General features: G+C 44.3%; 1 protein-coding gene across 1 annotated transcript; it reads left to right on the top strand.

Annotated features, from left to right (window-relative positions):
• On the top strand, window positions 1–27,588 carry LOC147446335 (endonuclease/exonuclease/phosphatase family protein). Its single transcript, XM_086525591.1, has 5 exons — window positions 1–1,039; window positions 1,390–1,595; window positions 26,088–26,198; window positions 26,300–26,632; window positions 26,719–27,588. The coding sequence occupies exons 1-5, from the start codon at window positions 70–72 to the stop codon at window positions 26,974–26,976; spliced, it is 1,878 nt and encodes a 625-aa protein (XP_086381717.1). The 5' UTR covers window positions 1–69; the 3' UTR covers window positions 26,977–27,588.

Raw genomic sequence — 27,588 nt, 5'->3', positions numbered from 1 at the left:
AAGTCCCTCATATGAATTTTTAGTATGAGGAGTTTAAGGGGTGTCTAGTCCCAACATACTTGAGCGTCTATGTGCTGGCTATGGCGTGCTTCTACCTCTGCTCCTCCGCTCCCCACTGCCGGTGCGTCTGCCCTTGATAGTCAGTCTTTCCTTTGTCGGGAAGGTTATCAGCAGGCTGCCTTTCTCGGGCCTTTCTCTTCCAAGCAAGAAAGACATAAGCATTCTGTTTTTAGGTTGGAGGGCGTTCAATCGGTTTCAAAGGTTTCTGCGTCTTGGGTTTCTCCAGTTTCTTGTCTGCCAGTCGAACCCTTGAATGTGGATAAGCAAAGACTATTGCTAAGTATCTCGGGTCGAGTTTCTGGGCTGGCTCTCCCTCTTCCAGTCTCTGCAGAAGCATACTCGGGGATTCCTTTCAAGCATTTCCTCCGAGAGGTCCCTCTTTCTCACAGCGCCATGTCTTTTTGGACTTGTCCGACATGCACCTTCGTTAACCAAGGAAGCTCCAACAAGTGTGAGATGTGTGAGCAGTTGAAGAAGTCCTCTTCCTCATCTGTCCGCAGCAGTGTACCTTTTCTCTCTTTGAATTCATCACAGCAAGAGAGCGCATCCAAATGGGGGTGCAGAACATGCACCTTTCTCAATAAGGACTCCGACAGTCGCTGTGAGATCTGTGGAACTCTGAAATCATCCATTTCCCTTGATTCATTTGCAGAGATTGATTCAACATTGGATGATGATGCAGAGGGAGGAGAGAACAGCGGAATCAAGTTTTGGCCATTGCGTTCATGCACAGGTGCCCTACCTGAATCTCAAGAGAGCTCGCAGAAACATGTTGAAGTGAGTTCTCCATCAACTTCCACCGTTCCTCTTGCGACCCAAGAGAGGCAACAACATGCAGACAGAAAGAGAAAACATCAGGAGGATGGCGATGCTGTGTTAAGTAACGAGTCTGATGTTGGGCAGTCTACTGGTGTATCAAATGCTATGCTTAGAAACCTTCACTTAGAGAAGATGCAAAGAAATATGCAGTCGCAAGCAGGTAAGATCAGTTTTCTACTCACGTCTTCCATTTCAAAAGGCAGGTTATTGTGTTCTGCTGCAAACTTTCTATTAAAATGAAAAATATGCTACAGAGTGGCTTCCTTTCATGGTGTTTACGACTGCTTGAAAGTTTCAAGCATAAGAGCTTGCATAGTCTCAGAAGCAGCTACCCATATAGGTTTAAGATATGTGTCATAGTGCATATTCCTGCAAGAATTTATCTCCATCGTTGCAATATATCCGATGACTGTGACATTGTAATATGCAGTTAGCAAAAATGGGATGCATGGCTTTGAACTGCAGGTATTGCACATTTCATTTTGATTCTTACAAAAGTTTCATTTATAGGTGCCAATCAAGGAAGCCATTCTCCGCCAAGAACTCTTTTGTCTCGGACTCTAGCGACCGATTCAAGCTCCATAGGAGATAACAAGCAATCTATTGTTATCTTGACTTACAATATCTGGTTTCGGGAAGACCTTGAAGTGGTCGCAAGGATGAATGCTATTGGCACTATCATTTTGAAGCACAACCCTCATTTCATTTGCTTTCAGGTGTGTGAAGCCTGCCTCATTTTTTCCTTTGCATGGCGGCTATTTTTGTCATAGTATATTGATTGAACTTTGTCGAAATGCTCTTGTTTGTCTCCTTTTTTAAATGTTTTGCCCATAATGATGTGTATTACTTTTGTAATGAACCAATCCACCAAAGTTGGTTGTCTGTGTTTCAATTGCTACAATGCAGCAACAGGCCATAGTAGACATAGCTATAGAATTAATTTTGTTGTCTGACGTACTCCAGTGTAGACGTAGCCTAATAAAATTATAGAAAGTTAGGATTGCTATGATTTTGATGTGTACATTGAGTCCAGAACTTCCAGCGCTTAATGTATTCTTATAAAGCTATGTCTAGTTTTTTGAAGACCTCAAGGATTTTGAGGTTGCAATCTATCCAGTAGCGAAGATTTGATTAGAATATGTTTTATAACATGCTTTTTCAACGGTTTCTTTGTTTTGTTGGTTTCTGAACAAAAAGAGCTAGGATGCTATCATTTTGACAAGGGTTGTCAACATGCTGGTAATTTTTAAGAAACGCATTGCTCTCAATCAGAGGAAAGTAAAAGTGGTTTAATTTAGAAGTGGTTTTAAGTATAGTTATGGGAAATGGGGAAACAGTAATGAAAATAGAAATGGAACGAAAGTTGAAATTCAATGAGTTTCAAGCATGGTCACCATGAAGCGCGTTTTGGCAGGGCCAGACGGCGAAAACATTTCGAGCCCTGAAATGGTTCGCTTATCAAACATTGTCAAAGTACAACAGAATGTGTGGTGACAAGGGAACACGAGAGAAGAAGAAGAAGAAGAAGATTTAACGTCGTAGGAAACTGTCCACAGAGAGAGAGAGAGAGAGAGAGAGAGAGAGAGAGAGAGAGAGAGAGAGAGAGAGAGAGAGAGAGAGAGAGAGAGATTTTACCATCCTCCTCGGAGGTCAAGTATGACCTATGGGACCAAAGTTACATGTCATGTAGTATGATAAGTGATTCTCAATGCTCCAGAATTGTGGTGATGAGGGTCGCAACGGAGAGCCCACAATGTGGTTGTGACCAAAAGCTAAGCACTTTAGTAGTGGGTGGTACTCATACTCTTGAACTTGCAGTGAGTATAATGTGCACAGTCGATTTGACTCCTCTACACTGCCTCAACGCCCGTTCTCCCATCAAAGGGAGTGAAACTAAGCCGAATGGCTGCGATAGTGCGTATTGTTGACAAGGGGATAGGCTCAAGCATATAAGGGTGAGATTTGAGTATGGTTTCCTCTTTCAACGAAGAACATGGTTTTGTAGTTTAGGGAAATATGGGATGTGTAATGTATGAAGCGTGACCCACCGGATGTTATGTGTAGCGGAAGCGATTGATGGTGTATGTTCAGGATGAGAGCGCAATGCGTACTCAAGGTTCCTTTTACTGAAGGGGAGAGAGAGCCCCCCTTTTTACTTCATGAAAATTGTGCAATAGACTAGAGCGAGTGTTAAGTGCGCACTGCACTTGCGCCACGTGGACAAGCTTCTGCTATAGTCTAGCGTCAGTCTTACCTTAGGACCTAGCCTAGCACCTTGTGAGCCTCTAGCAAGACGTGCATGTCCAGGCAGGTCATAGGTGCATACCTTCTCTTGCACAATACAACATTTCAGTATATAGGCCAGTTCTATTAGCATAATAGACTCTCTAATAAAAAGCTCTTTTTCCATCCTCTTGTCCCAATAGTTGAGAGCACACTGTTTTTAGGCGAGTCTTGAATTCTTTATTGGCCAATTGTTGGTGCATTTTGAAGTTTGGGATCCAATACAAATGTAGCACCATGCAATGGTGTATGCAATTGCACCCATCACCTCTTGGAAGCTGTGATTATGGAAGCTTTGTCCTTTGCACCAAAGCCAGGGCCCAGCATGCTCTCTTACTTTGAGTAATGCCTCTCACATACACCAATAAACTTGACCAAAGACGGAGTCTTTGTCGACTATTCACAAAAGATCTACAAATGGTCTGGCTAGGGTAGCAATTCTCTCTACATTGCGCAAAAAACTTGCAAGTTTATAAGCTATGCACATCTTGTAGCTACCTCTTGGTAGTTAGGATACTTGTTGAGCCAAGAATCCCATCGTCTATCAGCTACCGTTTCAATCAAAGCAAGCTTCACTTCTTGCAAGGTGGCAAGAACATAGTATGTGGTTGCAAACCTTGTCGCACAAAATATCTGCAAAGTTTTGTTGGGTGATTTTATTCAAAAAAGAACATACAAAAATTGATGCTCTCTTATGAATTTCAAAACATGATTTTCATCCAGTAGTGTTTGTTTATGACGGCTATTTTATCAATGTATTTTAATTATGACTAGCATTATGCTCATAGCCCGTTGAGAAAGAACTAAATATTGTCTCGTGCAATTGCATGAAAGTCATGCTAACTTAGTTAGGCTACAATAAAATGTGAAAATTTATCACATCTAGGTGTCAATAATGCAACATGTTCATGAACATAACATAAATTTTTTACATGTGTAAACAACCATCCATTAAAATTGTTTAACAATGCTTGTAATCTTAACAAGTCTTATTAGGTATTTGATAATTTGTGGCCACTGAAATTGTTTTTGATATGATGTGCACAGAATGGTTTAAAAAACGGATTTGACTAGCACTTAGGGATTTGTCACAACACATACATGAAATAACGGGCACCAATGTCAGTCCTAGAGACTCATATTCTCCACATGTTGAATATGTCTCATATAGGACTGTCCTCAAAAATGACATCCATCAAGTTCATCTTCCACTTGTTGAATATGTCTCATATAAGACTGTCCTCAAAAATGACATCCATCAAGTTCATCTTCCAAATCGTGGGGTTCAGACAGATCGCTGCCCAATTCAGCTTTTTGCACCTATAAGAGCATGCCCTTGAGGCTTGGGCTCTAGTAGAGAGCAGGTGTTCTCCCGAAACACCAGCAGCGTTTTGGCACCAGCAAGGCCATCGTTTTTCCCATCAGCCATCAACGTTTTCAGCATCCAACCTATAACCTCGTCGCGATTGCAATCCTCACCGCAATACCCTCAGCGTTTTCAGTTTTCAGTCCATAGCCTCTTCATCGATTTCAGTTTTTAGCCCATCGTCGTCCCCGGCGATAGCAGATTAGCCCACAGCCTCGTCGTCGTCGTCATCGTCATTGCCATTGTCATCGTCGTCGACGCAACACCAAGCATCTCCAACAGTATCCATTAACACCTCAATAGCACCTTCAATACTCGCAGTACCAAGTACCGGTAGTATCAAGCACCATAGTACCTATCAGCACCTCAGCAATATCCAACATCAGTCGCATCAAGTCGCATCAAGTACCCATTAGCATCTTAGCAATCAAGCGATTAGCATCATTGTATTAGCATTGTGTAAGAAATGAAGCAAGTACTTGCTCTGACAATAGAGCAAGGGGGCCCTTAGGGTGGTTGGGACCCGATGTCGTGACGATTCGCATCCACAAGGTGAAGCTCAGTCAAGACACAATTTTGGACGTTATCATTTCTTAGGCGAAATCATCGTGATTGCAAAGATATGCTCGATATGGCAGTAGATGAAATGTATACGAAAGGTGGTGCACTTCAAGAACCATATCAAGTTTTAAAGTACTTTTTGGTCAAAAAGTACGTTAAGAGAGAGCCATGGGATGAGCTTTTTTTCCACCAACAATGTGTTTGGAGAGCGTATTGCGATTGGTAATGCTTCCAATTGATATATAAGCCAAATGAAGTATTTGCGATGACTTATTCATTAAGTTTACCGATGTGGCTTACTTCAAAAAGCATAATAATTGCTTGGGGAGCTTATTGTTCGGATATTGTTTCTTGGAACGCATTGATTGTGGTATATATTACTACTACAAATGTGGCAGGGAAGAGTTTTCTCCAAAGCGATTACCTATGCCTGCACCTTAAAGGTTGAGCGCTCTGCGGACATGTGCCCAAGGCTGTGAACGAGTGCTAAAGACAAATTTTTAAAAGTCAACCAACTATTTTTAAAACAAAATAATGGACGAGCTAACAAAAGCGAGGAGCGCAAGGATAAATAAAGGGGGATCCGCCGGCAAGTAAGGGGGTGAGGAGACCGAGATGTGTTGCAGGTGCTTGCAAAGGAGTTTGGGTGGGAAAAGCCAACAAGCAGTGCAACTCTGATAGATGGTGAAAGGCAGTAAAAGAAGAGAAGGCGTGGCAAGTAGCGTGGAGAGGAGGACGAGTGCGAGGAGAGAAGGCTGCCCGACGGACAAGCGAGCCTGGCAAGCTGAGAAGCGAGTCAATGAGGTTTGTTGTGGAGCAACCGGAGGAGAACGAAACTGAGAGAGAGACGATACGGTTGCACGGTTGCACAGATTGATGAGAAAGAGCTTTTGACAGTTATAAATTTGTGCAGCCCGTGCAGCCTGCAACCTTTGTGACATGGGTTGCACAGATTTACGAGAAAGAGCTTTTGATAGTCAGTCATGCTCTTTCTCAGTGGCGACACTTTTTACTCGGAGCCGATTTTATAGTGTTCACCGACCACCAGAGTTTGCGATACGATTTGTCACAAAAAAATTTCGGTCAAATCTTTCAATGAGGCCTTAGCCTAGGGTGAAACGTTTTGGGGTGAAACGCCCACGTTTCGGGTCTGAAACGATTCGTGGTTATGTTGTAAAATTGTGAGAGAGTGCCAATGTCCACCTTTTTTGGGCCATCGAGGCATAGACACCACCCTGAAAGGTGTGAAGTGGTTCTTCTATTGGTCGAGGCTCAAAAGTGATGTGGACAAGTTTGTTCGCAGGTTTTTAGTATCCCAAAAGTTCAAGTTTGACAGGCATAAGGTACCAAGTCTTCTGTAACCTTTACTTACACCTAGCAGACCAAGGGAAAGTATAGCAATGGACTTCTTTTTTGATCTTCCCAAGACTCAGCGTGGACATGATGGCTGTAACAAACTTGGACACCCCAATTCTAGATTCTGTCGCGTCACGACAAAGATTCACTTCAAAACACTTCACAATTCACGAGTGGACACGGCTTGGTGTAGTTCCGTGCCAAGAGAGATTGGCCCCAAAGACTGGCGCCCCTTTCGGTATTCTTTTATATTAATCTATGAGCAAAGTACAACTTCCCGTGGGTGCTCGCTCTCATACTCTGTGTCCAGATGCTTTGAGAAGTGAGCACCCTTGGGTCACTTATAAAGATTACAAGGGGTGCTAAAAGCAGAGCCCCAAAAGTGTTACTGGTCAAAAATTTGCCAGTAAAAGCAGCAATGCAAATTGCCAAAATCCGTACGGCTGCCACGTCAGCATGTCAGCTGTAAGGTGCAGGGGAAGTGAATGTTGAACTTTGCTCAAGATGAGTGCTCCGAACTGTGCTCAAGGGTTCCTTTTACTTACGGAAGGGAGAGCCTTCTGTTCCTTTAGTGAGAGAGTGCAAATGATCACAAACAAAGTGGATAAACACTGTGAATGAAGGTGCTGAGACTGAGAGATAGAGAGAGAAGAATACGACACCAGAATGTTGTCAAACCCTCCTCCGAAGGCCCCACTCTCTATGGCGAGTGCGGTCTACTATTGATTGCACAAATCTCTACAATGCGATGGACTTGCCGACGATGTCGATGACGATGAGGACGGCAACGAGACTGGCTGAAAACTGAAAACGCTAAGGGCTGAAATCTGCAAATCTTGTATCTGTTGAATTCTGACTCTATGTCGACGACGACTGCGATGACGACGCGCTGAAAACGCAGATGCTGAAATCTACGAATAAAGGGATGAATCTGCAAACGTTGGCTAATCTGATCGTGCGGCGAGGATCTGCTACAGGAAGGTGAGATTTGCGAGGTTTAAGGGCTGTGGTATGGAGTCGTAATGCTGAAATCTGAAAACGCTGGTGCAGAAAGGCTGCATTGTTGTTGGAAACTGCAAAACGCTAGGCTGAATTGCTGGTGCAAAAACGCTAGGGCTGATCTGATGTCCTGCTGCAAAAACGCTGTGGTATCTGTTGTCTCCAGGCTATCTGCAATTGCTGAAAACGCAAGGCTTGTTTTGTAGTCGATGAAAAACGCTGGCCGTCTTTGGTGGTTGAAAACGCTATGTCTTGTTGAGAAGGTGCACTTCAACTGTGGTCTTCTGCCTCCTTTGCCAGAAATCATTAGTGCTAGCTTTTTGTTTATAGATCCTTAGCCAGATTGCCCTACCCAGTTTCCCAACAAAGTCACTTATTAATAATAAGTGAAAAATGGCTAAAATAGGTTTTGTGCACTGCAAAATGTTCCTGATGGAATTTGATGGTACTGCTGAAGATCATGCTGTGTGCAACCAGAGCATCTAGATTCTACTCTAAGTGCTTGGACATGCACGGGGCTGAAATGTTGACGTGGCAACGTACTGATATCCGCAAAAAGCACTGATTGCCGTATGGAATTTTCGCAAATTACGCTGATTGCTTTTGGCAGTTTTGAAGACCAGTTGCTTTTGGAACTTTTGCTTTTGAGTTTAATTGATTTTGGGGCTCTGTCTTTGGCATCCCTTGTAAGAATAAATAAGCCCAAGGGCCTCACTCTGCGGGGCATGTGGACGTAGAGATTGAGAGTGAGCACTTGCGGGTTCAGTTGTACTCTGCACACAGATTAATATAAAAATAAATACCGAAAGGGGCGCCAGTCTTTGGGGCCAATACCTCTTGGCACGGAACTACGTCGGGCCGTGTCGTCTCTCTTTTGCTCTCAGTTAATTTGAAGTGAATTTTTGCTGTGTCGCGATAGAATCTTGACTTGGGGTACAAGTTTGTTACACTTTGCACTCTATGTTCACCTACCTTTATCTCCATACGGGACTCGCAAAGACTTGTGGTGGAAGGATAGCACTCTAGTCAGATTTTTTATCAACACTAGGCTTAGGTGGTGGCTCCTACTTCCTTGGCAGAGCCTAGAGGGCCTATTCAATCTTTGTAGGATGGTGTGGCAAACGAGTCAACGATTGTACATCTCTGTGGTACTTCGACGTCGGACGTGTATGTTGACTTCTGGCAGTGTGAGTCATACTCTGGAGCGGGATGGCTTGACTAGTTTCGGGAGGAGGCGCAACCGATCTTTGAATTTTCTTTTCACAAATTAGCTATTGATGACATGCCCATACAACACGGTGTAGTATCGGGTCTGTCATCGTATAGTCGTACGATACGGTTTCATACGGAAAAACACAATGTATTACAATGTATATCACATGGTTTAGATAAGCAAGGTGTGTTTTAACAAAAACTCTTGAGGATTATTTGATGTCGTCTAGTGTGTTGTATCGTACGATCATAACTGTGGACGCTAGTTTATGGCAAGATCAGTGCATCCTCCCAGCTCACGGCGACAATTTTTGTCATGCATCTGGGCCCCAGGTTATGGTGCAAGATATGTTTTTTCATGTGGATGATAGCACATGTAGGATTGCTTGTCGGTACTTGGTCGGCAGTCATTGGTCATGATCCGACTTGTTAGAGATGTACCTCTGAGCCTGAGTCCTTGATGCCCGATTTTTGGAAATTGGGTTTGTCCATATGTGCAGCTGATGTGGATGGCAGGTTGTTGTTTTTTAATTAGAATGGGCATCTATGATGGGTTCATGCCATGGGGGTCAGTTGCATGGCTTTTGCAAATTTTGGGGTCGCACCTTTTTTTAGGGCTTGTCGACAGATCCGGTCTTCATGCTTACTCCCTTCGGATATACTCTATAGACGATCCTAGATGGAGGTCACCAATTGGATTTCTACCAGCAAGACAATTTTCACCACAATATGTAGCATCACGCTTTGGACCATGTGGAAGGCTCAATGTGCCCACATTTTGGGCTCACAATCCTCTAGTACGCCCACCATTTTGACAGCCATTGTGATTGAGTTGCTGCATACTCTTCGCAATCAACGGGATTCTTCAGTTCGCTTGTCCAAGGCAATGGGGCAGAGTCGATGCGTCTTTCTTCACACGCGGGCGAGGTCGTCAGTTCTTTTCCGTCAAGATCATGCCCACATCTTGTGGCATTATGCACCTCCAGAGTGGTTCATTTTACACGTCATACAGACCACCTTGATGTTTACAAAGCCTATACATTGTTGCCCCTCTTTTTTACTTCCTCTAGGCGACAGGCCATTGAGCATCTCCAGAGGTCTCATATGCACACATAGTACAGCCCCTTCTCTCGCGGAGAGAGAGAAATTAACATCATAGGAAACTATCCCAAGAGACCTCAAAGATCTAGCAGACGAGGAGGAGAGTTGAACTCAAGACCTGTTATTCAAGAGGGAAATGGCAAAACCAATCTACCACACTTGGGTGATAGAAAGGTTATACCATTTTTGAGAGAGAGAGAGAGAGAGAGAGAGAGAGAGAGAGAGAGAGAGAGAGAGAGAGAGAGAGAGAGAGAGAGAGATGAGATGTTATATTCGTCTTCAAAAAGGCCAAAATGACCTATGAGACTAGTCTGATACAAAATAGTGAATCTGATACTATGTCTGGGTACAAAAAGACTAGAACAAAAATACTACTACTACTAGAATCCATCCTCATCTGCACTCTAGATGTCGAGAGAGTATGGCTCAAATCCTCTATTGTAGTCTCCGTCGATGTTGTGTAGCCCCTCTCCTCAATCATGGCCGTCTGGATCTCCGTAGCTCCAGTGCTCGGTCGATGAGACTGCCGGTAGTGGTCGAATGAGTGGGGGACCGAGCTTTGCAGTGATGGTGTTAGGTGCAGCGGAATGAGTGTTTGCGCTTTGCTCAAGATGAGTGCTCCGAACTGTGCTCAAGGGTTCCTTTTAGTTCTTATGGAAGGTAGAGCCTTCCGTTCTTAATGGAAAGTGCTATGATCACAAACAAAGTGAATGGACACTGTGCGTGCAAGTGTATGAGACTGAGAGATAGAGAGAGAAGAGAGATACGACACCAGAGACGTTGTAAAACCCTCCTCCGAAGGCCCCTCTCTCGTTGGCGAGAGTGGTCTACTATTGATTGCACAATCTGGTACAAATGAATGCAAGTGACTGATGCAAGTCTAGGCTATGTCGACGATGACGACGGTGATGACGAAGTCGACCTAAGGGCTGAAATCTGCAATCTTTCTACTGCTGTCCAAAAACGCTATGGGCTGAAATCTGCAAATGTTCTATCTGTTGAATTCTGACTCTATGTCGATGACGATGTCGATGGCGACGATGCGACAACGAAGCGCTGAAAACGCAGATGCTGAAATCTGCGTTTCCCGGGTTGAAACTGTAAACCTTGCGAAAACTGACCGCGCGGCGAGGAACTGCTGCGGGAAGGTGAGATCTGCGAGGTTCGGGACTTGATTTGCGGATACTAACTGCTGAAAACTGAAAACGCTGATGTTCCTTGACTTTCCGTCGCGGTAAAGGTGCAAAACGCTGGGGCTGATCTGCAACCAAAAACGCTAGGGCTGACTTTTGGTCCTGCTGCTGCCGTGGTTCTGCAAAATGCCAAACACTAGGCTGATTAGTTGATCTCTTGCAAAAACCTTGGGCAAAACGCTAGGTGATGTTGGATTTGCAAAATGCTAGGTTTCTTGGGGGTGTCTGCTGAGAAGTTGCCTGTTGAGCGTGGAGCTCCTGTTGCCTCTTCTAAGGAGGTGAGGGTATTGTTGCATTTCTTCATCAGTTTGCCAAGTAGAATTTGACTCATCTAAGTCCATCCACTTAACAAGAAATTCAGTTATGATCTTTTGTCTAGTTTCTTTTTGACGAACATTGAGAATCTTTTCTGGGACAAGAATAATGTGTTCATCTTCAATTTCTGGCACATAAGAAGATAAGTCTGCAACAGGCGAATCTCCTTGAATATACTGTTTGGGCCAGGAAATGTGAAAAGTTAGATGAATTTTTCCCCATGAAGGCGGAAGTTCCAACTTGTAGCTGAGAACTGAATTCTTCTTGATGATCTTGAAAGGTCCATAGAAGTGAGGTCGTAATTTTGGGAAGATTGACTTCACTGTTTTGTAGCGATGAGGTGCTACATAAAATAAGACCAAGTCACCTTCTTTAAATTTTGCATATCGACGATGCTTATTTGTTTGCTTCTAATAACCTTGTTGGACATGTAGCAATTTATCCCGAATCTGTAGAAGGACATCTTGCATTTCTTGAACCAATTGATCTGCTAACGCTACTTTGTGTTGAAGAACAAAGTTCGTAGGCACAAGAGGAGTATGTCCATATGCTGCTTGAAATGGTGTCATTCGAGTTACCGAATGAGGAGAGTTGTTATAAGCAAACTCTACAAGTGGCAAATAATCCTCCCAAGATGCTAATCGAGTTTGAATGTAATGTCGAAGCATCTCTTCTAAAATTTGGTTCACTCTTTCTGTTTGACCATCTGTTTGAGGATGGTAGGCCGAACTGAACAATAGATTGGTTCCAAGAGACTTGAATAGTGATGTCCAGAAATGTCCTGTAAACTTTGGATCTCTATCGGATATGATGGATTTTGGTAATCCATGTAATTTGAAAATATGTTGTACGAATAGTGTTGCAACATCCGGAGCAGAAACTGTTTTCTTGCAAGGTATAAAATGTGCCCTTTTGGAATATCGATCAACTACCACAAGAATTTGAGCATTGCCTTTAGGGGATCAAGGCAAAGTGTTAATAAAATCCATGCTGATACTTTCCCATCTTTCGTTAGGCACGGGTAAAGGTTGAAGTAAACCTTGAGGTAACTGTCGAGAAGCTTTCATGATCTGACATGAGTGACAAGCTTTTACAAATTTAATAACATCTGCTTGCATCTGTGGCCAAAAAATGTTGTTGATAAAAGCCGATATGTTTTGTTAATTCCAGGACGTGCAGCAAAAGGTACTTCATGATGTTCCTGTATCAAAAGCTTCCTCAAAGAGCCTTTTTGTGGAACACAAATACGATCCATGTAGTAGATTAACTCATCCACTATTGTATATGTTGCAAACATATTCATCTCTGATGGAGTGGGACTTAGAGATTTGAGGGCTCGAAAAACATCTCCAAAGTCTTTGTCTGTCAAATATTCATTCTTGAAATACGTAGGAATTTCCATCTGCACATTTGTAATGGCAAAATTGGTTGCTTAAGGCATGCGGCTCAAAGCATCTGCTACCACATTTTGTAGACCAGGCATATACTGAATCACCATGTGAAAATTTGCCAAAAATTCAACCCATCTTCCTTGTCGAGGATTCATCACTGGTTGAGTAAAAATATATGTTAAAGATTGATGATCTGTTTTAACCACTAAATCTGCGCCAAGAAGGTAATGTTTCCAAGTGCGGTAAGCATGTACGATAGCCAAAAATTCCTTATCATATATTGGCTATCGCCTTTGTATTGCTGAAAATTTTCGACTGTCAAAAGCAATGACACGATCATTTTGCATGAGAACACCACTTGATGCTTGATCAAAAGCATCGGTCATCACGTCAAATGGTTGAGTAGGATCTGCAATTGCTAAGACAATTGTCGTCAAAGCATGCTTGAGTTCATTGAAAGACTTTTCTGCTTCAGGAGTCCAATGTAGCTTATCCTTCTTTGTCAATTCCGTTAGAGGAGAAGCAATATCTGAGAACTTATGGACTTTGGTGTGATAAAAATTAGCAAGACCCAAGAAAGATCGCACATCTGTAATAGTGAGAGGTAGAGGGCAGTCAACAATGACCTTAATCTTCTTTGGATCCACAACAATCCTTGTAGCAGAAATCACATGTCCAAGGTATTCCACGTGATCTTTGAAAAACTCACTTTTCTTTTTGTTGATGTACAACACATTTGTACGTAATGTCTCAAAGACAATCTGCAAGTGTTGTTTGTGATCCGCGATGGTTTTACTGAAGACAAGGATGTCGTTGAGGTACACGATCACAAATTTATCCAAATAGCGCCAAAAATTTCATTCATCAAGGTCATGAAGGTTGTTGGGGCATTGGTTAACCCAAAAGGAACGACCAGAAATTCATAATGACCATACTTTGTCCGAAAAGCTGTTTTGTATTCATCGCCAATTCTAATGCGAATCTGGTGATAACCTGACTTCAGATCGATCTTGGAATAGACCCTTGAACCCAATAGTTGATCAAAGAGTTCATCGATGCGAGGTAAAGGAAATTTGTTTTTTATCGTCAGCTTACTGAGAGCACGATAATCAATGCAAAGACGCATGGAACCATCCTTCTTTTTTACCAATAAGACTGGAGAGTCAAAAGGACTTTTGCTGGGACGGATATGACCTTTATCCAATAAATCGTCCAATTGTCGCTGAATTTCCTGAGATTCTGAATATGAAACGCGATAAGGAGCTCGAACTGGAGGAGGTTGTCCAGGAATCAAATCGATTGTATGATCCACAGGATGACGAGGAGGTAATGTAGTTGGGAGCTATAAGTCCACGAATGGTTTAAAGAAAGTCTGTTGCAAGTAAGTAGTGGGTGATGTTGAGGATTTTGAGGTTTCTTCCGTTTCTGCTTCTTTTTCTTGCAACATAATCACGGCTGTTGCACAATCACGCTTGCGAACCAAACGCTTAACTTGTAAAGCTAAGACCAAGGTGATAGGCTTTGCATTAAAAAGACCACGAAGTTCTACTTTTTGATGATCATAATAAAGCCGAATAGAATGATCTCTGAAACTGATGACTGGATCATATTGATACAACCAAGATTGACCAAGAATCTTGTCGTAGTGTGATAAGGGCATTATTGCAAAGCTTAATTGATCTTGGTAATCCTGAATTTGAAATTGTAACTGTTGAAGTTTCCTGTTGCAGTTTAAAAATCAAGTTCCACTTGAAAAGCTTCCACACTCTGTTGGGTTGGTAGGTGAAGCTTGCTGACTAAAGAAGTGCTGACAAAATTTGTGGAACATCCACTATCTATGAGCACATTGATTGGATGTTGACCAATGAAACCAAGAAGACTGAGCACCTGGTTAGAAAGATCAATAGGAATTGAGGCGCGATTGTGGGCATTTAGCATTACGGCGCTAACCACTTTGAATACTCTAATCGCATGAACTGCTTGTTTGCCTTTGTCTTTTATAGGAGGTGGACAATGTTTTGCATCTGTGCATGACTCCATATTTGAATTTTGCCTTATATTTGAAGGGTTTGGACGCTTCGGGCATACATACCACCTATGTGATCCACCACAAATTGTGCACAATCCTGTGCTACTGGCTGAAAGGTGGAGTGAGTCGATGAAGAGGCTCGTTGTTCTCTTGAGCCATTACGACGGCCGTTACGTCGGCGGTCGGACTGAAACTGTCCTCGATTTCGATTGTTGTTGTCGGAAGAGGAACCGTTATATGATGCTGCTGCTTGTCCAGAGAACGGAGGCCGAAAAGACTGTTGTCTAGAAAATTGTTGTCCAGAAGACCGAGGCTGGTGTAGTGAGCGCCGATTAGGGTTAAAGTTGCTTGGGTGACCACATTGAGGAAAGCGGCCACTGGTTGAAGACCGATTGCCCAGAATGTGGTCCGTGTTGGACGGCTATCGTCTCCAAGCCGTTCGACATAAGCAATGGCAGCATCCAATGTAGTTGGGTTAAACTTTTGCACATATCCTTCAGGTTGGGTTCGAGTCCGTCGATAAAACTATGTAGTTTATCCGAGGAACTGAAGGTCTCTATCTCCAGAGTTAGCCTTTGGAACTCTGTGATGAAAGCAGAGGAGAGCAGACCGGGCATGAAAGTCCGCATTCGCAGGTTCAAATGCTTTGCGAATGGAGTGCCAGAATTTGTCCCATGAAGGGGTGCGTAACTCGCTGTGAACACGTACCAGGGGCTGAAGGGATATAATATTGTCGACTACGTCTACTCTGCACTCTGTCAGTGTGTAGGCAAGATGGGAGTAACGCCCAAGGAGAAACTCGTAATGCTGAAGATGTTGAGGTTCGCAGGTTAGAAAAATATGCCACACCACCCAAGTCTGGGACTGTTTCTCGTGGCGGTGCGTGACGTAAAGTAAATATTCCTGCTGGACCGGCACGGCCTGTGGTACGGGAACAGGTGCAGGGAAGGGTTCTGGAACGGCTTTTGGAACGGGTTCTGGAGAGTTCGGAATTATAATAATCTCTGGTTCGGGGATGGCCAATTGTTCGGGCTCTAGAGTATCCGAAATAAAAATTAGCTATGGTGCCGGGAGCGGGTGCGACGGCAAAATGGCGTCGGGAATCTCGTCTATGTACGAGAGATAGGGCACTGGAACGTCGAAAGCGTCGTCGGCCATGATGGCGAGGAATCCCCCCTGCGCACTAGGCGAAGGCCAGACTGCAGAGGGCGGAGAATTGGGTGAAGAGGGGGCGGCGGATTGTACGCACGTTGGTTGCAATTGCCCATAGCGCTGGCTGTTTCGCTGGCTTGTAATCTTTATTCTTTTAAAGATTTGGTACCCAAGGGGTGCCCACTTAAGTTAATTGGATGGCCGGCCAAGGCCCTTAAAAATTTTAAAGGGTGGCCCTCTTATTAAATTCAGCGCCGGTTGTTAATAAAACTTACGCTGGCTGGGCAGAATTTGCAGCGCAGCCTTTTCTATTGCCTTGTGTAGCGTTTCGTGACGAAGAGTTGCCATTGATGGCTGGCTGTGCTGAGGATGCCCCTTGAGACGGGTGCCCTTTGGGTGGATTGGACCATGCGGAGAGTCACCAACGAAGAGACACCGCGCAGGGGTGCAAAGCAGCCCGCCTAAAATTTCAGCCCGTCGGAGTAGGAAGTCCGTCAAGAGGTGCTCACGGGTACTCATAGGTTCACAGGTACTCCTTAGCACTTGAAAAGGCACACACTTCCCCTCTTATCCATGCAGCAGCACGCGAATCACATATGCACACAGCCATGTTGCTGTTTCTGGGTGACCGTATTATATTTTTTTATACGAGAACATAAGTAATTTATGTTACCTCATGTCGAGATGTGTGTGTAAGCCACCGTTCTTCCGATTCCATACAACGTCGGGAGGGGGGGGGGGGGGTAGAGTGTAGCGTCAAGGGTGAGAGGCTCACAACCGTAGGGTCCTGGGAATTTTTTTTGCTCTGATACCACTGTGAGGATTCTAGGTACTAATCCTTTATTAAGTACTTAAACTCATGATTAAGACTTAAGAAACTGAGCTCAACTCAAAGAGAGACTCAGAAGACTCTGTGTTTGATTGATTGATTCAAAGTGTGATTCAAGGGCTCCTTATATAGGAGACGAAGAGACATAAATGAAAAGACACATCTCTTGGTAAAGAGACATGACTTTAGATGTAAAGGCACATCCTTTCGGCAAAGAGCTGCAACCATTGGGCGAAGAGTCGCACCCGTAGAGCGAAGGGGTGTGACCAGTCTCGTCGAAGGAGTGTGGCTTTTGGCGAAGAGGCACGTCTCTTGGGCGAAGGGGTGTGACCATCCAAGCGCAGGGGTCCTCCTTGGCATGGCACTTCGCGTATCTGTATCAATGAGTAAGTATTGTAATGTAGTTAAGTCACAAACGTGACACTGAGGTTCTTGGTGAAAAACGCTGAGGGTTCTTGGTTGAGAGAGAGAGAGAGGGATGTGCCTGCTGCAAGACTCTTGCCTATGCACTGCCTGCTCTTTTTGCAAGATAATGGTAGCGCTGGTTTTCTTATATATTATTTTACTCATTTTGTCCTACCGAGTTTCCCAACAGAAGTCACTTAAAAATAATAAGTGAAAAATGTCAAAAATAGGGAAAATAGGTTCTGTGCACTGGAAAATGCTCCTAATGGATTCTGATGGTAATGCTGACGATCATGCTGTGTGCAACCAGAGGATATGCATGTAATCTAAGTGTCTGGACATGCACGGTCTTCGAACAGACTCACAAAAGTGCTAGATCACTTTCTATTCTAGACTGACTTGATTGAACTGAACCTTGGTCATGCTATAGCTTGTCCACGGACACATAGGGTTGGATGTGTAACGTGACATCCCCTCCTTTTCAAAGTGAGGTACTGGTACCGAACTGTATGGCGTCGAGGGAGATCGCCAACAGTGTCTGGAATCCTGGAAAGGACTCTTCGCCGGCCCACTCGGATGCGCGGGTCGTGCGATACTTGAACTACATAAATGTCTACAATGCTTGCTTCTTTGGGCCGCGCCGAAAGCGAGACAAAGTCTTCTGTGGCTCCTTCAATGCTTGAACTCCGTTGATAGTCATGTGTGTAGCTTTTTCAAGAATCTCCGAGGATGAAAATTCCTGAAACCACTTCCAACACAAAAACATGAACATATCCATTCCATGTAAAGTGATTGGAAAAATACTATTCCTTCGAACAACCTGTGCATGCGATGCAAATGAACAAAGTGACGGAGTACCAAACCGTTCATCAAACATACGCAAACAATGGGGTCAAATCTTGACTTTCTAATCTAAATCAATCAACTGTGGCAAAACACAATGGAAATGCCTATGCGCAATGCTCAATCCTTCCTGTCCCCTTTCGGATACTGTGTCATGCCAAGGAAGAGACATGGAATGTGAATTCCTTGAATGCAAACATTTCATCTTTTCATGAGTAATCCGCATACATCGGTGCTCATTCATGAGTGAATCGTGCTCATTGAACAATATGTCATGCCTGTGAAAAGGGATCACATAAGGACGATGACTAAAATATAGGAAAGCATCACGAATGAAGCACTCGAATAATGCGTACTGACTAATCATTCGTACACATAATACTTCATGGGGGTGGTCTGTGGACCTTGACTCGAGAGCCAAGATCGGTTCTTTGTGATTGATCGAATCTTCCTGCGGGGGTTCCTTGGACCTTGACTCGAGAGCCAAGATTGGTTCTTCGTGATTGATCGAATTTGCAATGAGGTTAGCTTCACTAGAAAAAGTATCAACTGAACCATCATTCTTGTGAACAATCACATCGTTGTCTTGCAGATCATCATGCTTGTGAGAAATCACATCTTGATCTTGTAAATTATCATGCTCATCATTATCATGCAATTCATCATGCTTGTCATCATCATCCAAATCATCATGCAAATCTTGTGTGTCATGATTGGGAGAAGAAGAAACCGAGAGAGTCTCCTTCTCGTGGTTCTTTGCAATCTGTGCTTGCACATGAGAAAAAAGTCGCAACAACTCTTTCATTTGCTCGGCGCTCTGCTCTTCATACTCTAACCGTCTTTCTTCGCACTTGCGATCGAATTCGGCTAGGCTTTCTTTGGTCACCAAGCGTGATTGCTCGTGCTTACGCTCTAAGGCTGTCATTCTTTCTTCGGCCGGCTCACGCTCACGCTCTAAGTGTGCCTTTCTTTCTACTTCTTTTTCTGCTTTTCTTTCTGCCTTTCTTTCTGTGTGTTTACGATCCAATTGCTCCTTTCTTTGCTCCCATGCTACTTGTCTTTCTTTGCGCTTACGCTCCAATGCAGCGCGTTGCGCTTCTAGTTCTATCCTCTTGTCCATAAACATCTGTTCCAAAGCCTCCATAGGAGTTACTGCAATCCTTGGCGTAGATGGGGAAGGGGGAGGGTCAGAAAAACCTCCTGGTGGGGAAAACTCTTCTGCGTCTCTCCCATGCTCACCACCTCCATGCGAAGTATCCATTCCGCTTCGGGTGATGAATATCCATAGAAGTCTTGGGGTCTGGACTCTAAAGTTCACGAGGAACTTGGGTTCTTGTGGGTCTTGGTTCTTGAGTGTCTTGAGGTTCTTGGGGGGTCTTGAGTTCTTGAGGTTCTGGAGGTTCTGGAGTCTTGAGGTTCTTCTTTCGCTTGCAATCTGTGTTAGAGAAGGATCTTCTCTTCACCCAAGCTCTTCTCTTTCCCGTGGGCGCACCCCCTGGCAGCCTTGCGCTCACACCAAGGTTGCTTTTTTCCACCTCACGTCGTTTGGCCGGCCGCTAAGTGCACGGTTTGCTCTCAATGAGTAAAAAGAGAAACAAGGGGTGGCTGGACAAGCCCTTCTTTCTTGGGTTTCCTGTCACTCTTCAAGAAAACGATAAGGAGTCGACACGACCAAGAGGACTTGGTTTACATGCGACCGCAACAAGCAAAAACAATTCTGTGGTTCTTTCCTTGAGCGATATTAAACACTGCCAAAGCTCTGATACCAATGTAAGGTGCAACGAAAGTGAATGTTGAACTTTGCTCAAGATGAGTGCTCCGAACTGTGCTGAAGGTTCCTTTTACTTAGAGAAGGGAGAGCCTTGTGTTCTTTAGTGAGAGAGTGCAAGTGATCACAAACAAATGTGATAAACATTGTGAATGAAGGTGCTGAGACTGAGAGATAGAGAGAGAAGAGAATACGACACCAGACAAGTTGTCAAACCCTCCTCCAAGGGCCCTACTCTCGATGGCGAGAGCGGTCTATGCTATTGATTGCACAATCTGGTACAAGGTGTTGATGCAAAGCTAAGTGATGCTATGTCGAGGCCGATGATACTAAGGCTGAAAATTGAATGCTTGGAAATGCTTTGCGAATCTGCAACTGTTGACGACGGGGCTGATCTGCTGCCACAAAATGCTGTCGTTGTTGTCCTTAAAACGCTAGTCTTGTTGTCTTGAAACGTTGCTCTGCTGTCTTTGAAAAACGCTGGCTACAGTTCTTGAAAAACGTTGTCTTGCTGGTCCTGAAAACATTGAAATGGCTTGCTTGAAATGTCACGTGACACATCCAACCCTATGTGTCCGTGGACAAGCTACAGCATGATCAGGGTTCAATTCAGTCAAGTCAGTCTAGAATAGGAAGTGATCTGGCACTTTTGTGAGTCTGATCGCAGACAGTGCATGTCTAGACACTTAGTGTAGATGCATATCCTCTGGTTGCACACAACATGATCATAAGCATTCCCATCAGAATCCATCAGGGGAATTTTCCAGTGTATTTAGCCTATTTTTCCTATTTTTGACTTTTTTCACTTATTATTTTTAAGTGACTTTTGTTGAAATTAGGTAGGACAAATTGAGTAAGTGTGTATATAAGCAAACCTAGACTAGCACTAGTTGGCAGAAGAGGAAGCAGGAGCACCTTGCTCAATAGGCAACTTCTCAACAGACCAACCCCCGCGACTACTCTGGCGTTTTCTCCACATTAGACCTAGCGTTTTTGCATCAGATCAGCCTTGGTGATTTGTGCACAGCAGATCAGCCCTGGCATCGTCAAGACACAGCAGATCAGCCTAGCGTTTTGCATTTGCAGGACAACCGGTGACAGCAGCAAATTTTCAGCCCTAGCGTTTTTGCATCTGCTTCATACCCTAGCGTTTTGCAGATTCTCCGCGACGGAACCCCAAGAACCCCCAGCGTTTTCAGTTTTCAGCCCTTAGACACCGCAGATCAAGTCCCGAACCTCGCAGATCTCACCTTCCCGCAGCAGTTCCTCGCCGCACGGTCAGTTTCCGCAAGGTTTACATTTTCAGCCCGGAAAACACAGATTTCAGCACGTCGTTGTCGCATCGTTGTCATCGACATCGTCACCGACATAGAATCAGAATTCAGCAGATAAAGATTTGCAGATTTCAGCCCTTAGCGATTTCAGTTTTCAGCCCGTCTCGTCGTCGTCCTCATCGTTGTCGACATCGTCGGCAAGTCCAAGCATTGTAGAGATTTGTGCAATCAATAGTAGACCGCTCTCGCCATAGAGAGTGGGGCCTTCAGAGGAGGGTTTTACAACGTCTCTGGTGCCGTATTCTCTTCTCTCTCTATCTCTCAGTCTGATACACTTGCACGCACCTTACATTGGTATCAAAGCTTTGGCAGTGTTTTGTATCACTAAAGGAAAGAACCACAAGAATCACAAGAAATGTTTTTGCTTGTTGCGGTCGCACGAACCCAAGTTCGCTTGGGCGTGTCGATTCCTAATCGTGTTTTTGAAGAGTGACACGAATCCCAAGAAAGAAGGGCTCGTCCAGCCTCCCCTTGTGCCTCTTTTCACTCATTGAGAGCGGACCGTGCACTTAGTGGCCGGCCAATCGACGTGAGGTTGCGCCTGCAGAAAAGAGTAGAACTCGGGTGAAGAGAAGATCCTTCTCGAACTCAGATCGCAAGCAAAAGAAGAACCGCAAGAACCTCAAGACCTCCCCCTTCCCCATCTACGTCAAGGATTGCACTAACTCCTATGGAGGCTTTCGACAAGATGGTGATGGACATGAAGTTAGAACGCGAACGCGAAGCAAGACACGCAGAAAGAAAAACAAAAAGAAAGGCAGCCAAAGCAAGACAAGAAGAGAGTGACCGACAGATGCAAGAGTTCTTGCGACTCATTTCTCAAGGGCAGGCACAGATGCAAGAGATTCAGGAGACGGAGACTCTCTCGGTCTCTTCTTCTCCCAAGCATGACACACAGGATTTGCATGATGATAAGCATGATGATTTGAATGACAATGATTTGCATGATGATTTGAATGATAATGATGAGCATGATGATTTGGATAACATTGACAAGCATGATGATTTCCATGATGATCAAGATGTGTTTTCTCACAAGCATGAGGATTTTCATGAAGATGATGTGATTGTTCACAAGGATGATGTGTTAGTTGATACTTTCTTTAGTGAAGCTAACCTCATTGCAGATTCGATCAATCATGAAGAACCGATCTTGGCTTTTCGAGTCGAGGTCCAAAGAACCCCTTCAGGAAGAACCGATCTTGGTTCTTGAACCTAGGTCTAAAGAACCCTCACAGGAAGTATTATGTGTTCGCATGATTAGTACGCACGCATTGTACGAGTGTTTCATTCGTGATCGCTTCCTGTATTTTAGTCAGCGTCTTTATGTGATCCCTTTTCCTAGGCATGACATATTGTACGTTGAGCACGTTTCACTCATGAATGAGCACGAATGTATGCGGATGATTCATGAAAAGCTGCAAAGTATGTATGTAAGGAAGCCACATTCCATGTCTCTTCCTTGGCACGACAGAGTTGTAGAAAGAGCACATGAAAGTATGAACACCTAGCATGGACATTTCCGTTGTGCATTGCCACAATTGATTGATTTAGATCAGAAGAGAGAGATTCGATCTCATTTTTTGCGTGTGTGTGGTGAACGGTTTGGCACTCCGTCTATTTGTTCATCTACATTTGCATGCACAGTCTTTGAGGAAGACAAGATTTTTTCCACTCATTTTACATGGAATAGTTATGTTCATGGTTTTGTGTTCGAAATGTTTCAGGAAGTTTCAACTGTGGAGATTCTTGAAGAAGAAAGAAGCATGACTCTCGACAAAGTTGAAACATTGAAGGAGCCATAGAAGACTTTGTGTCGCTTTCGGCGCGACCCAAAGAAGCAAGCGTTGCAGACCTTTATGAAGTTCAAGTACTGCACGACCCACACATCAGAGTGGGCCGGCGAAGAGTCCCTTCCAGGATTCCGGATGCTATTGGCGATCTCCCTCGACGCCATACAGTTCGGTACCAGTACCTTACTTTGAAAAGGAGGGGATGTCACATGACACATTCAACCCTCTGTGTCCGTGGACAAGCTACAACATGATCAGGGTTCAGTTCAGTCAAGTCAGTTTAGAATAGGAAGTGATTTGGCACTTTTGTGAGTCTGTTCGCAGACCGTGCATTTCCAGACACTCAGTGTAGATGCATATTCGCCGGTTGCACACAGCATGATCATAAGCATTTTCATCAGAATCCATCAAAATCCTTTAGGGGAATTTTCGAGTGTATTTAGCCTATTTTTCCAATTTTTGACATTTTTCACTTAATTATTTTTAAGTGACTTTTGTTGGAAAGTAGGTAGGGCAAATTGAGTAAGTTTGTATATAAGCAAACCTAGACTAGCACTAATTGGCAGAAGAGGCAGCAGGAGCACCTTGCTCAACAGGCAACTTCTCAGCAAGACCAGCCCTTGCGACTACTCTGGCGTTTTCTACACAGAAGACCTAGCGTTTTTGCATCAGATCAGCCTTGGCGATTTGAGCACAGTAGATCAGCCCCGGCGTCGTTAAGACACAGCAGATCAGCCTAGCGTTTTGCATTTGCAAGACAACTGGCGACATCAATAGATTTTCAGCCCTAGCGTTTTTGCATCTGCTTCACACCCTAGCGTTTTGCAGATTCTCCGCGACGGAACCCCAAGAACCCCCAGCGTTTTCAGTTTTCAGCCCTTAGACACCGCAGATCAAGTCCCGAACCTCGCAGATCTCACCTTCCCGCAGCAGTTCTTCGCCGCACGGTCAATTTCCGCAAGGTTTACATTTTCAGCCCGGAAAACACAGATTTCAGCATCTGCGTTTTCAGCAGGTCGTCGTCGCATCGTTGTCATCGACATCGTCACCGACATAGAGTCAGAATTCAGCAGATTTCAGCCTCTAGCGATTTTCGTTTGCCTGTCTCGTCGTCGTCCTCATTGTCGTCGACATCGTCGGCGGCAAGTCCAAGCATTGTAGAGATTTGTGCAATCAATAGTAGACCGCTCTTGCCATAGAGAGTGGGGCCTTCGGAGGAGGGTTTTACAACGTCTCTGGTGTCGTATTCTCTTCTCTCTCTATCTCTCAGTCTCATACACTTGCACGCACAGTGTCCATTCACTTTGTTTGTGATCATTGCACTCTCTCATTAAGAACGGAAGGTTGTCCCTTCCATAAGAACAAAAGGAACCTTGAGCACAGTTTGGAGGACTCAAAGTTCAAACATTCATTCCGCTGCACCTAACATGAAAACGCTGCTACAGGGGCTGCCTGCAATAGCGCTGTCCAAGGCTGAAAAACGCTGAGGTTGGTGGTTGACAAAACGCTGAGGTTCTTCGTGAAAAACGCCAAGGGTTCTTGCTTGAAAGAGAGGGATGTGCCTGTTGCAAGACTCTTGCCTATGCACTGCATGCTCTTTTGCCAGATAATGCTAGCGCTGGTTTTCTTATATATTATCTTACCCATTTTGCCCTACCGAGTTTCCCAACAAAAGTCACTTAAAATAATAAGTGAAAAATGTCAAAAGTAGGGAAAATAGGTTTTGTGCACTGGAAAATGCTCTTGATGGATTCTGAGGGTAATGCTGATGATCATGCTGTGTGCAACCAGAGGATATGCATCTAATCTAAGTGTCTGGACATGCACGGTCTGCGAACAGACTCACAAAAGTGCTAGATCACTTCCTATTCTAGACTGACTTGATTGAACTGAACCTTGGTCATGTTGTAGCTTGTCCACGGACACATACGGTTGGATGTGTCACGTGACAAGGAGGAGCGGCAGAGCAAGGCATCAAGCTATGAACAAGAGGCTATACCAAGGGTGGGTCAAAGCCATTAGCCGAGTTGTTGAGGGCCGAGACGGGGCCGAGTTGCAGGCCATTTACGAGCAGAAAAGAAACACCAGCGTACTATTTGGGGGCGGATGTGTGATCAGACGAGAGCAAATTGGAGAGGTTGGCAATCCTCGAGCAGGACACTTGCAGCAGGAGAGTTGACGGGTTTTTTTTTTTTGGGCAGCTGACGAGTCGGCAAGTGAAGGCAGAGAGCGAGGTTGGGTGTTGAAGGGAGCACGAGCCAGGCGAGCTATAGCACGTACTGTTTGAGGGCGGCCAGGAGGAGAGGACGTCGTTAAGAAAGCTTAATTTGACGAGGGCTTCAACATAATTAGTTCAAGGAGCGTAGCCGGTTGTTGTGAAGCCGATGAGCGGCGGGTGACGTTGGGACGAGCAAGGTTGTGGGCTTTGAGGCTACGAGCAGTTGCAAGGAGGGTGCTGTAAGGGCGAGGTGGCATTTGCAGAGACGAGCGTACCTGATTTTTTTTGCTCGAGGTTCCTAAGGTCAAGCAAGTTGCTGTAGGTCGATCATAAGAAGGAATACCTTGGCAAAGTTATGTCGTTAGAGACGCTGATTTTTAGCAGTTTTCAAAGGTTCGCTTGAGTTCAAAGAAGACCGAAGCAAGTGACGGTGAAGCTAGTGCTCGTGAAGGTGGTGGAGAAAAGCAAGGGAAGGGAGCTGAATCAAGTAAGGCTTTGGTATCCATGCTTCCGCTCAAGATCTCGGCAGATTTAAGAGCACACAGTGTCTATTGCAACGCAGTCTTTTGTATTCAGCTTTTGCATTCATTAGTTATATCAATTTAAGGTCTCCTAAGTGATCCTTGTACCATATTCTCTTATGTCATGCATCTTTCTCTCAAGAATTTTTCACAGCCAACAGCCCGGTGCTGACGCGACTCACTAATCGAACGTAAAATCCCCCGACAGCGTGTATGTTAGTACCTCGTTCTACACCCACTATTGGACACTGACGACGTTATTGGGGATGTCGTGATATTTAGTCAATACTAAGCATGATGGAGCTGATGGTTATATTGTCTTGTGGGTGTCTACCATGGGTCTATACCTTGCCCTTTCCTTTAAAGGGTGAATTTGGGCTTATCCTGGATTCATCTAGGTATATAACATCATGTCTTGTATTTAATGTACGTCGCGTGCAAAAGTAACATCTTTCTTTTTCTGCTGATTCATATAGAGGGCAGACAATCTACAGTTGAGTTTGAATGCTTGTTTCTGATCATATTGGGGGTTTGTGCAGGAGGTTACTCCAGCTATTTATGGCTTGTTCCAGTGCTCGTCATGGTGGGGCCGGTACAAGTGCTCGGTACCACCTGGAATGGCAGGCAAAAGAGCTTATTTTTGTCTCTTGGTGAGAGTTTTGGGTGGTTATTGTATTCTGGCGTTTGCTACCTTATCTCCTTTTGATCCTTCAAAGCTAAGCTTGTCTTGTGTGTGTGTGTGTGTTTGCAGCTTAGCAAAGTAGATAGTGTATCATTTCAAAGGAAGTCTTACAACAACTCAGTGATGGGTAGAGAGCTCTGCATTGCAGAAACGGATGCAGGTGGAGGCGCACAGCTTGTTATTGCAACGACACACCTGGAAAGTCCATGTCCGGCTCCCCCGACTTGGGATCAAATGTTTAGTCCGGAGCGTGTATCTCAGGCAAAGCAAGCTCTTAATACCTTGATGGGTCATCGGAATGTTGTGTTCGGTGGAGATATGAACTGGGATGACAAGTTGGATGGTGCTCCACCACTTCCAGCAGACTGGTGTGATGCCTGGGTGACCTTACGGCCCAACGAGGTATTGGTGTCCGTATTTTTAGACTTAAATTGGGCTTTTGGCCAATTCTAAACATCTGCTGATGGAATGCTTCATTTATCTGACAGGAGGGCTTGACGTATGATAGCAAACAGAATCCTTTGCTCACTGGGAGTCGGCTGCGAAAGCGTTTGGATAGGATATTTTGTCGCTTGCAAGATTTCAACCTTGAGAGCATTGAAATGGTTGGAACAAAACCCATTCCTGGAGTAATGTTTGAGAAAGAAATAAAAGCAAAGAAACAGGCTCAAAAGGTGAAACTACCTGTGCTACCAAGCGATCATTTTGGGCTGCTGCTGAAGGTTATTCAAAAAGAGCAGTTGTAAAAAAGTCAGGACTAGTAATGAGATGAGCCAGATTCTAATGAAGTCTGTGAATTAGTTGCTTCGGAGCCCAAAGAGGGCTCTTCCTCTTTCTTAGTGTTAGCTTCCATGAAGCTATCCGTCAAGCCTTCAACGTTGGATTTAGGTGAAAGAAACTCTTTTAGCTTCTAGCCTTCATTCTGCCCTATTTTGTGGAGTCTTTTGTGTGTACAGGCAGCAGGCTTACTGGGAAGCCATTATCTCTCTGAGGGTACATCGCTTTCTAACCCAATTTCGCCCAATGAAATCCCTTTCGCCTTGCAGCGGTCGCTTCGAAGGGCAAATTTTGAAGAATGCATGCGAAGTTTTGGGAATAAAGAAGTTTTGGGAATAAAAGAAGAAGGCTGGCTTCCTGGAACAAATTAAAGGTGGTTGATGAATGATATTTATGGGTGTACTTCATGGTACATCAATCAACAATGACAACCTTTGCCTCTTTTAAACAGCGTCCTGATTTCTCAAACTACGCACCTTCGTTATGCACCTTTGTTTATTCGCTTCTTCAGCCTGCATTTTGTGGTGGTTGATTGACTTTATTGTAGATGCCCCCATTTCAATTATTTATACATTGGGATT

The sequence above is a fragment of the Adiantum capillus-veneris genome, chromosome 12, assembly GCF_014529385.1.
Source record: "Adiantum capillus-veneris isolate H3 chromosome 12, ASM1452938v2, whole genome shotgun sequence".
Taxonomy (NCBI): Eukaryota; Viridiplantae; Streptophyta; class Polypodiopsida; order Polypodiales; family Pteridaceae; genus Adiantum; species Adiantum capillus-veneris.
This window is presented reverse-complemented; position numbering and strand designations above follow the sequence as displayed.

What these genes read in the sequence shown, in the direction of transcription:
- LOC147446335 (XM_086525591.1), top strand. Translation starts at nt 70, where the DNA reads ATGTGCTGGCTATGGCGTGCTTCTACCTCTGCTCCTCCGCTCCCCACT. An exon ending in AAATATGCAGTCGCAAGCAG is followed by an intron (nt 1,040 to 1,389) that starts GTAAGATCAGTT and finishes TTTCATTTATAG; the next exon opens with GTGCCAATCAAGGAAGCCAT. An exon ending in TGACCTTACGGCCCAACGAG is followed by an intron (nt 26,633 to 26,718) that starts GTATTGGTGTCC and finishes TTTATCTGACAG; the next exon opens with GAGGGCTTGACGTATGATAG.